The sequence below is a fragment of the Theropithecus gelada genome, chromosome 3, assembly GCF_003255815.1.
Source record: "Theropithecus gelada isolate Dixy chromosome 3, Tgel_1.0, whole genome shotgun sequence".
Lineage (NCBI taxonomy): Eukaryota > Metazoa > Chordata > Mammalia > Primates > Cercopithecidae > Theropithecus > Theropithecus gelada.
In genome coordinates, this window is record NC_037670.1 from 56,730,097 (window position 1) to 56,744,314 (window position 14,218).

At 44.1% G+C, this 14,218-nt stretch overlaps 1 protein-coding gene across 2 annotated transcripts in view; it reads left to right on the forward strand.

Moving 5' to 3' along the window:
• NIPSNAP2 (nipsnap homolog 2) overlaps positions 1-14,218 on the forward strand; it is a 38,043-nt gene that overhangs the window by 14,269 nt on the left and 9,556 nt on the right. The window contains exons 4-7 of one of the 2 annotated variants that reach the window (XM_025378371.1): positions 2,609-2,703; positions 3,350-3,420; positions 4,867-5,007; positions 6,603-6,634. In XM_025378371.1, the coding sequence (XP_025234156.1) occupies positions 2,609-2,703; positions 3,350-3,420; positions 4,867-5,007; positions 6,603-6,634 (339 nt within the window). The remainder of the gene's footprint in view (positions 1-2,608; positions 2,704-3,349; positions 3,421-4,866; positions 5,008-6,602; positions 6,635-14,218) is intronic. The other variant, XM_025378372.1, reaches the window with a different exon arrangement.

The window sequence follows — 14,218 nt, forward strand, 5'->3', positions numbered from 1 at the left end:
GAAGATAGCTTATGAAATGTAATAATAGTATTGAATTTCTTACTCATTCCAGCACCTCTTTATTAAAAAATGCCCTTAAAGCAGATATTTATTTTTAAGTCTTTTCTCATAAAATGGAATTTTTCCCTATGCTGATGTTTTCCTGGATTTTACCTTTTCTGTCCTGTTTTATCAGTTCATCTCCTGTCTTGGATTTCTGGCTGTCTTCATATTTCTATTTGATGTCGTGCTCTCACTTCACACTCAGCATGTGGAATCACCTTGCTCTTCCAACTTCCCTGTCTGTGCCACTCACCTTGTTTTACTCAGCCCGTTCCTTAGTTGTCTGTCACCTAGAGCCGTGCATTCTTCATCGGACATGTATTTTGGTTCTCTTGTTTCCTTCTCCATCTCCCTCTCCAAGCCTCTCGAGCCCCATTCCCAAATGCCTTTTTTTCTGACTACCTTTCTGGGCTCCAAGCTATACCTGTATCTCTTCCCTGCCCTGCAATACATTACCCCAAAGTTTGTCAGATTGATCTGCTTGAGTTCTGCTTTCTTTTTTCATCACATTTTTTCTTTTCTCTGAAACTTTCAGCAGCTCCCTGTTTCCAGAACATAAAGACTTAACTCCTGCCTGGTTTTTAGGGGTCCCAATAATGGGATTCTGCCCAACCCATCCAGTTCTGGGTACAAGTACTGCCTGCCTTACAATCTCCATTCAGGTAAGGCCAGGACTCCCAAGAGCAGGTTTGGGGTCCCCAGCAAAGACGAGTGGCTTCAAATCCATGTGTAACTTTGTGTTGGTGAAAAACCTAGGCCCCGTTGCCAGACCCCTCTCTGGACCCCACCTGAGTCATGTGTACTGGGCTTCCTTCCTGGACACTGCCTCCAATGCAGGGTTGTCTCTTCCTGCTCATGTCATGCGACCAAAGGGAAATGTTGGACATACATTGCCCTAGCAGAATCCCTCTTTCCCTGTCTTCGATTTTCATGGATCCCATGTTATTTCTTTTTTTTTTTTTTCTTTGAGACAGAGTCTCGCTCTGTCGCCCAGGCTGGAGTGCAGTGGCACGATCTCAGCTCATTGCAAGCTCTGCCTCCCAGGTTCACACCATTCTCCTGCCTCAGCCTCCCGAGTAGCTGGGACTACAGGCGCCCGCCACCACGCCCGGCTAATTTCTTTTTGTATTTTTAATAGAGACAGGGTTTCACCGTGTTAGCCAGGATGGTCTTGATCTCCTGACCTCGTGATCCGCCGCCTCAGCCTCCCAAAGTGCTGGGATTACAGGCATGAGCCACCATGCCCTGCCGATCCCATGTTATTTCTGAACATTCATGAGTCACTCATTAGATACATTTAATATCAGATCCTAATTTAAAAAGTAAAATGCTACTCTTCCAAAAGTACACATGATGTAGTCACTATACTGGGTCATAAAGATGTATGGGTTTTCAGTTAGTTAGACGTAGACCATTTGGAACTTTTCTCTGTTAACCATTTATATATCCCTGGTCCTACGGAGGTCCAGTGGTGCAATTGGTTAGCACGTGGTACTTATATACTCTCGGTCCTGTAGCCCCAGTGTCTGGTGGTGATCACTAGCTAAATATCAGTGTCAGCATATAATGTGAACAGGTTCCATTTCTTGCCCTTGATCCCCTTTTGCATCCATTGTTGAATTTGTATGATACTTTTTCATCGTAATTTTTCTATTCAGAAAGTGTGCAGGTTTTAGCTTTTCTATTGGTATAAAACAGTTAACACTCTTCCCTTTGCCTTTCCCTGTACATTAGAGTCTATACCATAAGAAAGCTTCTATGGAACCAAGCTCCACTCTGACACTCCTGTTAAATTCATACACTGCCGTGACCTGTCACGGCTTTGCCCATGTCCCCGCACAATGAGTGGAAATGAGTTCGTGTGTTCGGTGCGAGACTACATGACACCCCACCCATCCCCTTGGCCCACTGAATTGAGTAGAACGTAATTTACGCTTCGCGTTGTATCTTTAATTTTTATTCTTCTGCCATGTTGATGCCCTTGGGGACTGTTGGAGGTCAGGGTCGCTTCCAGACTGTTGTGTTCCAGCTCTGTCTTCTTGCTCCTTCCTGAAGGCCAGCTTGTTTTCTGCTCTTGTTACCTCTGCCTGCTGATGCTGCTTGTGTTGTCTGCCTCTGTCTTGAACATTACTTTCTTCCCTTTCCATCTTTCTTATTTCTTCCGTGTTCTTTTCTACTATTGCCCTCTCATTCTTCCTGTCTTTGGAACCCACAGAATGTTTTTTGGTGATGTTGTTTTTTTTTCCCCCTCAAATGGAAAATAGTAGTCACGTAACTCCCAAAATCCTGGGACCTTTGGTTTTTCTTTATCATCTTTATACTGGTTCAGCAACTCCTCTAGATAGTTGGGGTATCAGAAACCTAAGCTTCTGATCAGCAGGGTGTTGGAGTACAACAGAATTCAGCCAAAAGGTTAATTCCACATGCCGTTTTATCATGAGGATGTGCTAAGGTCAGTTGTTAGAACACAGAGTAGGTGGTCTTTTTCCTGTTACTGATCAGGTGCTGTCCACCTGGTCAAATTTTGCTGGTTGTTTAATTAGTGTTGCTGTTTCTTCTCTTTAAGTCAAGAGGTGTTGCCAAAGATTCACGAAGATAAACACTACCCTTGTACTTTGGTGGGGACTTGGAACACGTGGTATGGCGAGCAGGACCAAGCTGGTAGGAAGCGAAGTCTTTGGAATAAACACTTCTTCTTTAAGCCTTATGTAACACTTAAGTAATTTTCTAATTTAATGCTTGTTCTTATCATTAAAGCTTTCCAAGTCTCAGTGTAATTTTATGATTAAAGTAGTTTCTTCAACAATTCATTGCAAAAACAGTTTTAAAATTGTTTTTAATGTTTGAATCTATTATTGAATCATTATGATGTAACTCATAGGCCAAAACATGGGGTATTACAGTTTTTTTGTTTTTCTTGTTTTTTGAGATGGAGTCTCGCTCTGTTGCCCAGGCTGGAGTGCAGTGATATGTATCTAGGCTCATTGCAACCTCTGCCTCCCGGGTTTAAGCTATTCTCCTGCCTTAGCCTCCCAAGTAGCTGGAATTACAGGTGCCCACTACCACACCCAGCTAATTTTTGTATATTTAGTAGAGACGGGGTTTCACCTTGTTGGCCAGGCTGGTCTGGAACTTCTGACCTCAAGTGATCTGCCTGCCTCAGCCTCCCAAAGTGCTGGGATTACAGGTGTGAGCCACTGCACCCAGCCTACAGTTCTGTGCTGTGTTAACATTATACTTATCTAGAATATTTTCAAGTAGTATCATGAAATTCTAAATGTATACTATCTTTTAAAATGCATTTCAGTCCACCTCTGGAGGTATGAAGGAGGCTATCCAGCCCTCACAGAAGTCATGAATAAACTCAGAGGAAATAAGGTAATGATTTTGAAAAATGTTTACAGACTAATGATATATAGATGTTAGTATGGAATTAAATGACTTTTCTGTCTTCAGTTTTTGTTAATGAACTTCTTTTTTTGTAACAGAAATTGTATTGTTTGGACTCCTGAAGTTGTATTTAAATATAAACAGTTGTAATACTATTAAAATAACAATTCTGGCTGGGCGCGCTGGCGCACGTCTGTAATCCCAGCACTTTGGGAGGCCAAGGCAGGCAGATCACAAGGTCAGGAGATGGAGACCATCCTGGCTAACACAGTGAAACTCCGTCTCTACTAAAAAAATACAAAAAAATTAGCCGGGCGTGATGGTGGGTACCTGTGGTCCCAGCTACTCAGGAGGCTGAGGCAGGAGAATGGCGTGAACCCGGGAGGCGGAGCTTGCAGTCAGCCGAGATTGCGCCACTGCACTCCAGCCTGGGCAACAGAGTGAGACTCCGTCTCAAAAAAAAAAAAAAAAAAATCTTATTGTTCTTATTATAAAAGTCAATTATACTTTGAAACTGATAAGGTGGTGCTTTGAAACTGGTGACTGGGCTGGGTGCGGTAGCTCACGCCTATAATCCCAGCCCTTTGGGAGGCCAACGCAGGCATATCAGTTGAGGCCAGGAGTTTGAGACCAGCCTGTACAACATGGCAAACCCTTATCTCTACTGAAAATACAAAAATTAGCCGAGCGTGGTGGTGCGCGCCTGTAATCCCAGCTACTCGGGAGGCTGAGGCACAAGAGTTGCTTGAACCCAGGAGGCAGAGGTTGCAGTGAGCCGAGATCACACCACTGCACTACAGCCTAGGCAACAGAGTGAGAATCTGCCTCAAAAAAAAAACCAAAAGAACAAAAAAACAAAAAAACTGGTGACTGGTGTATCAGTCAGCATGGCACACACAATTAGCCCTCGATGACCTAAAACTGTCTACTTCAGGAACTGTCTGTCACACACATAGAGTTTATCTTGGGCTGACTTTGCTTTCCACCCACCCTTCACTAGCAGGTGCTTGTCGGTAGGGAGAAATTTAAAAGCCACACATCATTAAGAAAGAAAACCTTTTGTATAGAGTCCCAGACAAATATAAATAGCTTTTGAATTATCTGCTCTTTTGTAGTCTGCATGCCACTTCTATTGATGTGCCATCAAACACTATTAGAAGAATCTAAAAGTATAGCAAGTTAAATTTGTTTGCATTGCCACCTAAATAATTAGGATGACCAAGTAATTTGTCATCTAAACCTGGACACTTTTGAGAATGAAAAGGAATGCTGTTAATGATTATGCAAGCTCAACAGATATAAACTGGGACTGTCTCAGGCCATCTGGGACCTGTTGGTTACCCTATTACAGTATTCTGTAGGAACATAAATGTTACTGAAATGGACTTATGTAAGTATCAGAAGATTTCATGAGCATATTTTTTTCACTCAAAGGAATTTTTGGAATTTCGTAAGGCAAGAAGTGACATGCTTCTCTCCAGGAAGAATCAGCTTCTGTTGGAGTTCAGTTTCTGGAATGAGCCTGTCCCACGATCAGGCCCTAATATATATGAACTCAGGTCTTACCAACTCCGAGTAAGTACACAAATAGAAGTTTTTCCTTTTGCTCCTCTGTGAAGAAGCACAAGCACTTTGTAAGGCTGACAACAGAACTTGTGTGTATATTCTGTGATGTGTGTTTAGCATTCTATATATATATATTTTTTTAAGACCGGGTCTCACACTGTCACCAAGGCTAAGCTCTTTTGCTTTTTATGGCCTTACACATAATGCTTATTATTTGAGATTTTTCTAAATAACATTTCTGTTTTTAAGAAGAAGGACTGGCCGGGTGCGGTGGCTCACACCTGTAATCCCAGCACTTTGGGAGGCCGAGGTGGGCGGATCATGAGGTCAGGAGATCGAGACTATCCTGGCTAACACGGTGAAACCCGTCTCTACTAAAAATACAAAAAATTAGCCGGGCGTGGTGGCGAGCGCCTGTAGTCCCAGCTACTCGGGAGGCTGAGGCAGGAGAATGGCGTGAACCCGGGAGGCGGAGCTTGCAGTGAACCGAGATTGCGCCATTACACTCCAGCCTGGGCGACGAGCAAGACTCTGTCTCAAAAAAAAAAAAAAAAAAAGAAGAAGGACCTAAAGTGCAGGATAAGGTACAATATGTAACATCTATTGTGGTTAAATGAGAGCAGCTAATAAACACTGTGACTGTTGAACAAATTATACAACATGATAAGAGTAAAAGGCAATAATATTTTATAACACTTTCTAGAAATTTTCCTACTGAGAACTAGAAAGAAAGCCCCATGTGGCAGCATTATTAAAGTGGCTAACGCCTGTAATCCCAGCACTTTGGGAGGCCAAGGTTGGAGGATCGCTTGAGCCAGGAAGTTTGAGACCAGCCTGAACAACATAGTGAGACCCTGTCTCTATTAAATTAAAAAATAAAGTTTTGGCTGGGTGCGGTGGCTCATGCCTGTAATCCCAGCACTTTGGGAAGTCAAGGCAGGTGGGTGACCTGAAGTCAGGAATTTGAGACCAGCCTGGCCGACATGGTGAAACCCCATCTCTTACTAAAAATACAAAGGCCGGGCGCGGTGGCTCAAGCCTGTAATCCCAGCACTTTGGGAGGCCGAGGCGGGTGGATCACGAGGTCAGGAGATCGAGACCATCCTGGCTAACATGGTGAAACCCCGTCTCTACTAAAAATACAAAAAACTAGCCGGGCGAGGTGGCGGGCGCCTGTAGTCCCAGCTACTCAGAGGCTGAGGCAGGAGAATGGCGTAAACCCGGGAGGCGGAGCTTGCAGTGAGCCGAGATCGCGCCACTGCACTCCAGCCTGGGTGACACAGCGCGAGACTCCGTCTCAAAAAAAATAAAAATAAAAATAAAAATACAAAAAATTAGCCAGGCCTGGTGGCGGGTGCCTGTAATCTCAGCTACTCGGGAGGCTGAGGCAGGAGAATTACTTGAACCCAGGAGGCGGAGGTTGCAGGAGCTGAGATTGAGCCACTGCACTCTAGTGTGGGCAACAGAGCAAGATTCTGTCTCAAAAAAAAAAAAGGGTTTTTGAGGTTAGTTTTGTCACTTAATGTTTTTTCTACTGCTGTTTGCTATTTCTGTATTTTTTTTTCACAGAAGAACTAACAAACCAAATCTAAATCTGTTTTCAGCCAGGAACCATGATTGAATGGGGCAATTACTGGTGAGTATATTACTGAATGGTGACTTTTTAAGTCTTGTGAATAGATTAGTTTAGGCCATAGTGTTAATTCTAGGGAAAAAAATCTGAGGATGATACCATGATTTGACACTACACTAATGTTTTATTGGATGTTTTTATTATGAGATTTTTCAAACATACAAAACAAGAGAGAATAATGGGGCTCCCATTCCACATCCATTGCTTAGCTTCAGTAGTTAACACATGGCCCATCTCGTTTAGGCCTAACTCCTTCAACCCAGATTGTTTGGAATTAAGTCCCAGACAGCATTCTGTTTCATTCATAAATATTTCAGTACTGTATATATTTCGGAAAGGTTACACCTTTTTTTAAAAGCAAAACCAGTATTGCATAAAGTTGGTTTACATACTTCTTGATATCATCTTTTCTGAAACATTACTTCTGTCACATATACACATCACATCAGTAATAGTTTCTTTTTTTTCCTTGCTAGTTTGAGTAGAAAAATAGCAATTTTTCCACAAGTTGATCTGTAGATTCAACAGAATCCCTATCAAAGTCCCAGCAGGCTTTAGAAATGCAAAAGACTAGCCAGGTGCAGTGTGGCTCATGCCTGTAATCCCAGCACTTTGGGAAGCCAAGGCAGGAGAATCACTTGAGTCCACGAGTTCAAGACAATCCTGGGCAACATAGCAAGACCCCACTGTCTCTACCAAAATAAATAAATTAATTAAACTAGCCAGGTGTGATGCCACATGCCTGAGGTCCCAGCTATTTGGGAGGCTGAGTGGGAGAATTGCTTAAGCCCAGAAGATGGAGTTTGCAGTGAGCCAAGATTGCACCACTGCACTCCAACCCGGACAATAGAGTGAGACCCTGTCTCAAAAAAAAAAAAAAAATAGTCCGGGCATGTTGGCTCACACCTGTAATCTCAGCACATTGGGAGGCTGAGGTGGGCAGATCACCTGAAGTTAGGAGTTCGAGACCAGCCTCGCCAACATTGCGAAACCCCATCTCTACTAAAAATACAAAAATTAGCTGAGCATGGCGGTGCACTCCTATAATCCCAGCTACTTGGGAGGCTGAGGCAGGAGAATTGCTTGAACCCAGGAGGCAGGGTTGCAGTGAGCTGAGATCGCACTACTGTGCTCCAGCCTAGGTGACAGAGTGAGACTCTTTTTCAAAAAAATAAAACTAAAAAGGCTGGGCATGATGGCTCATGCCTGTAATTCCAGCACTTTGGGGAGGCTGAGGGAGGAGGATTGTTTCAGTCCAGATGTTTGAGACTTTGAGACCAGCCTGGGCAACATGACGAAACCCTGACTACAAAAAAATACAAAAAGTAACCAGGCATGATGGCACACACTTGTAATCCCAGCTCCTCAGGAGGCTGAGGTGGGAGAATCACCTGAGCCTGAAAGGTCAAGGCTGCAGTGAGCCATGATTGTGCTAGTACTTTCCAGCCAGGAGAGAATAAGACTCTGTCTCAAAAAAATAAAAAATTAGGGCAGGGATGGTGGCTTACACCTGTAAATCCCAGCAGTTTGGGAGGCCAAGGTGGAAAGATCACTTGAGGTCAGGAGGTTGAGACCAGCCTAACCAACTTGGTGAAACCCTGTCTCTACAGCCAGATATGGTGGTGTGCACCTGTAGTTCCAGCTACTCAGGAGGCTGAGGCAGGAGAATTACTTGAACCTGGGAGACACAGGTTGTAGTGAGCCGAGATCACCCCATTGCACTATAGCCTGGGTGAGAGCAAGACTGTCTCAAAACAGAACAAAACAAAAAATGCCTTACTCTCAGTGATACAAAAAAAATTTTTTTTAATTAAAAGAACAGGCCGGGCATGGTGGCTCACACCTGTAATCCCAGCACTTTGGGAGGCCAAGGCAGGCAGATCACAAGGTCAGGAGATCAAGACCATCCTGACTAACACAGTGAAACCCCATCTCTACTAAAAAATAAGCTGGGCGTGGTGGTGGGTGCCTGTAATCCCAGTTACTTGGGAGGCTGAGGCGGGAAAATGGTGTGAACCTGGGAGGCAGAGCTTGCAGTGAGCCGAGATCGTGCCACTGTACTCCAGCCTGGGCGACAGACCAAGACTCCATCTCAAAAAAAAAAAAAAAAAAGACAAGTCATATACTGGAATAAAATATTTGCAAATCATATATCTGATAAGCAAATTAAATTCAGAATATATAAAGAATTCTTACAACTCAATAAGAATACAGATAACCCAATTAAAAATGGGTAAAGAACTTGAAAAGACAGTGGCTGGGTGTGGTGGCTCACACCTGTAATCCTAGCACTTTGGGAGGCCAAGGCAGGAGGATCTCTTGATCCTGGGAGTTGGTGACCAGCCTGGGCAACATGGCAAAACCCTGTCTCTACAAAAAAAAAAAGAAAAAAAAAAAAACTTGCCGGGTGTGGTGGTGGCACATGCCTGTATTCTCAGCTATTCAGGAGGCTGAGGTTGGAGGATTGCTTGAGCCTGGGGAGGTGGAGACTGCCGTGAGCCATGATCATGCCACTGCACTCCCAATGAGACCCTGTCTCACAAAAATAAATACATAAATAAATTGAAAATGGAACCAGGCATGGTGGCTCACGCCTGTAATCCCAGCACCTTGGGAGGCCGAGGTGGGTGGATCACAAGGTCAGGAGATTGAGTCTAGACCATCCTGGCTAACATGGTGAAACCCCGTCTCTACTAAAAATACAAAAAAAAAAATTAGTCGGGCGTGGTGGTGTGCGCCTGTAGTCCCAGCTACTCGGGAGGCTGATGTAGGAGAATGGTGTGAACCCAGGAGGCGGAGCTTGCATTGAGCAGAGATCACGCTATTGCACTCCAGCCTGGGCGACAGAGCGAGACTCTGTCTCAAAGAAAATAAATAAAATAAAATAATAAAAATAAATAAATTGAAAATGGAATTCAGTGTGATTCAGCAGTCCCACTTCTGGGTATATATCTAAATGAATTCAAAGCAGATCTCAAAAAGATTTGCATACCCATGTTTTTATCATAGCTTTATTTGCAGTAGCCAAGAGGTGGAAGCAACCAACATATCTATCAATAGGTGATAAAGAAATTGTGGGCTGGATGCGGTGGCTCACACCTGTAATCCCAGCACTTGGGGAGGCCGAGGTGGGCTGATCACCCGAGCTCAGGAGTTTGAGACCAGCCTGGCCAACATGGTAAAACCCCATCTCTACTAAAAATTAAAAAATTAGCCGGGTCTGGTGGCACGTGCCTGTATTCCCAGCTACTCGAGAGGCTGAGGCAGGAGAATCGCTTGAACCCGGGGGGCGGAGGTTGCAGCAAGCTAAGATCATGCCACTGTACTCCAGCCTGGGTGACAGAGAAACCCTGTCTCAAAAAAAAAAAAAAAAGTGTGGCCTATACATAGAATATTACACGTCCTTAAAAAAGAAGGAAGTCTTAGATCGGGCGCAGTGGCTCACGCCTGTAATCCCAGCACTTTGGGAAGCCAAGCAGGCAGATCACGAGGTCAAGAGATCGAGACCATCCTGGCCAATGTGGTGAAACCCCGTCTCTATTAAAAATACAAAAATTAGCTGGGCCTGGTAGCGTGTGCCTGTAGTCCTTGGCACTTGGCAGGCTGAGACAGGAGAATCACTTGAACCCGGGAGGCGGAGGTTGCAGTGAGCCGAGATCGTGCCACTGCACTCCAACCTGGTGACTCCATCCCCGCCCCACCCCCACCTAACAAAAAAAGAAGGAAGTCCTGTCATGTGCTGCAATATGGTGAACCTTGAGGAGGATGTAATGCTAAGTGAAATAAGAGGACAAGTAGTGTATCATTCTCCTTATGCAAAGTATCCAGTGTTGCCAAAATCATAGAAACAGAAAGTAGAAACGTGGTTGCCAGGAGCTAGGCAGAGAGGGAATACGGAATTGGTGTTTAGTGAGTATAGAGTTTCAGTTTTACAAAATGAAAATGTTTTGGTGATGTGTGGTGTAACAGTATAAATATACTGGACACTACATAAAAATGGGTAAGATGGTAAATTCAATGTTACGTGTTTTTTACCACGATAAAAAAATGTTTAAAAAATGTTTAGGCCAGGTAGCTCACAGCTACTTTGGGAGGCTGAGGTGGGCAGATCACCTGAGATCAGAAGTTTGAGACTGGCCTGGGCAACATGGTGAAACCCTGTCTCCACAAAAAATACAAAAATTAACCAGGTGTCGTGGTACATGCCTGTAATCTCAGCTGCTCGAGAGGCTGAGGCACGAGAATCACGAACCTGGAAGGCAGAGGTTGCAGTGAGCTGAGATTGTGCCACTTCACTTCAGCCTGGGCTACAGACCCTGTATCAAAAAAAAAAAAAAAAGAAAATTCATAAAATAAACTTTAAAAATGTTTAACAGGCAAAGGATTTGAATGGGTATTTCACCAAAGAAAATACATGAATGCCCATAAGCTTATGAAAAGGGACTCAACCTCCTTAGTCGTTATGGAAATGCAAAGTGAAACTACAATGAGATACCAGTTCCTGCCCACTGGGACAGCTATAACTTAAAAGAGAGCGATAATAACATCTGTTAGTGAGGTGAGGAAAAAGTGGACCCTTCCGATATTGCCGATGGGAATGTGAATTGGTGCAGTCACTTTGGAAACAGTCTAGTAGTCCCTCAAAATGGTAAACATGAAATTACATGTGGGCCAGACGCAGTGGCTCACGCCTGTAATTCCAGCACTTCACAAGGCTGAGGGGGCGGATCACCTGAGGTCAGGAATTCGAGACCAGCCTGACCAACGTGACAAGACCCCATCTGTGCTAAAAAATACCAAAAACGTAGCCGGGCGTGGTGCTGGGCACCTGTAATCCCAGCTACTCAGGAGGCTGAGGCAGGAGAATCACTTGAACCCAGGAGGTGGAGGTTGTAGTGAGCCAAGATCGTGCCTCTGCACTCCAGCCCGAGTGACAGAGCAAGACTCCATCTCAAAAAAAGAAAAAAAAATTACATATGACCCAACAATTTCATTCCTGGGTGTCTACCCAAAAGATATCATCCACATAAACAGTTATACATATGTGTATAAGTGAATTTTTCCTTCTGGGATCATCAAATGCTAAATAATGCAAGTTAGAAAGCAAACATCCATGTAAACACATAAGTGACCGTAGCAGCATGTTTTATAATATCCTGCAAGTAGAAACAGCTTTGCCCATCAACAGAGGGTGGGATTAGCCAGAGGGCTAGTTCACTAGCCCTGATCAGCTCTCCATGTCCTCCCAGCAGCTACCTTAAATTCAAATACGAGACACACAAGCATGCTGATTACAACTATAACAAAATAACCACCTTTCACCCTTATGATTTAATACTGTTTTTGGAAATCCTGACTATTATGAGAAAAGACAGACATACAAAGCCTCAATAGTCCGGGTGCTGTGGCTCACACCTCTACTCCCAACACTTTGGGCCGCTGAGGTGGGAGGATCCCCTGAGCCCAGGAGTTCAAGACCAACCTTGGCAACATGGTGAAACCTCATCTCTACAAAAAATACTAAATTAGCCAGGTGTGGTGGTGCTCCTGCCTGTAGTCCCAGCTACTCTGGAGGCTGAGCAGGAAGATCACTTGAGCCCTCGCTATTGAGGCTGCAGCGCACCATGATCATGCCACTCCGCTCCAGCCTGGGCAACAGAGCAAGACCCTGTCTCAAAAAAGCCTCAATAGTTAAGAGGGATGCAAGAATAAATTATTGGCCATTGGCTAGCTGGTTAGTGCCTGGGACAGGAAATGGAAAGAAAAATGCTAGTGACATTTAGGGTTCTGTGATGGTGAGATTGTTGATGTTTTCTTTTTACCACTTTCCATACTTTCTTCATTATGGGATTTCTTTGGAAGCTAAAAATATTGCCTGGGCATGGTGGCTCACGCCTGTAATCCCAGCACTTTGGAAGGCTGAGGCAGACAGATCACTTGAGGTCAGGAGTTCAAGACCAGCCTGGACAACATGGTAAAGTCCTGTCTACTAAAAAAAAAAAAAAAATTAGCTGGGTATGGTGGCGGGCACCTGTAGTCCCAGCTACTCAGGAGACGAAGGCTGCAGTGAGCCAAAATGGCACTGCTGCACTCCAGCCTGGGCGACAGAGTGAGACTCCATCTCAAAATATATATATATATAATTTTGAAACATTGGGATAGTTTCCTAAAATAATCTGAAGCATACATCTATATCTAATTAAAATATTTTGAGCATTTTTTTCTTTGAAACTCAACGTATTTCTGTACCTTAAGTTTTGCTGTTTTTCTTTCTTTCTTTCTTTCTTTTTTTTTGAGACGGAGTCTTTGTCACCCAGGCTGGAGTGCGGTGGCGCGAACTCGGCTCATTGCAAGCTCCGCCTCCCTGGTTCACGCCATTCACCTGCCTCAGCCTCCTAAGCTCCGCCTCCCGGGTTCTCGCCATTCTCCTGCCTCGGCCTCCTGAGTAGCTGGGACTACGGGCGCCCGCCATCACGCCCAGCTAATTTTTTTTTTTTTTTTTTCTAGTAGAGACGGGATTTCGCCGTGTTAGCCAGGATGGTCTTGATCTCCTGACTTCGTGATCTGCCCGCCTCGGCCTCCCAAAGTGCTGGGATTACAGGTGTGAGCCACCGCGCTCGGCCTGCTTTTCTTTTTGGGGGGGAGGTGTTTGTGTATATTTCTTTTAAGTGATTACGTGAACTCTTACTTTTCTTTGGCAACTTGCTATTTCTGTTTCCTAAACTGGCATTTCATACCTTTTTTTTTTTTAACTTCAACTTATATCTTCTTTCTTTTCTTTTTTCTTTTTCTTTCTTTCTTTTTTTTTTTTTTTTTTTTTTTTTTTGAGACAGAGTCTTGCTCTGTTGCCCAGGCTGGAGTGGGTGGCGCAGCCTCAGCTTACTCCAATCTCTGCCTCCTGGGTTCAAGTGATTCGCCTGCCTCAACCTCCCAAGTAGTTGGGATTACAAGCGTGCACTGCAACTCCCGGCTATTTTTTTGTTTTTAGTAGAGACAGGGTTTCGCCATGTTGGCCAGGCTGATCTGGAACTCCTGACTTCAAGTGATCTGCCTGCCTCAGCCTCCCAAAGTGCTAGGATTACAGGCGTGAGCCGCCGCGCTCGGCCCCGTTTTTCTCTTTTTGGTTATGAAATTTCCTGATGTGCATGAAATAATTTCTAAGATCCCTTCTAGCTCCAACAGATAGTTCTATGATCTTTATTTCTAATGAATCTTTCCTCCTCAGAGGCTAAATAATGCAAGTTAGAATTTCTTTTCATTTGAAAACTAAGAAATACATATTTGGTTGTATGCTGCTATTATATACAATTTTTGCTCTTTTGTTTTTGGACTATTGCTGTTAATCATGTAGCTATTCACAGAATAGGATCACTCACTAGTTCAATTTTTGCACATTACTAATCAAGACTCACTCGCTGTGGAATCCACAGGGACATACTGGGGTTATTCAGTTATTTAAAAATTTATTTGGCTGGGCGCGGTGGCTCACATCTGTAATCCCAGCACATTGGAAGGCCAAAATGGGCAGATCACCTGAGGTCAGAAGTTCGAGACCACCCTGACCAACATGGAGAAACCCTGTCTCTA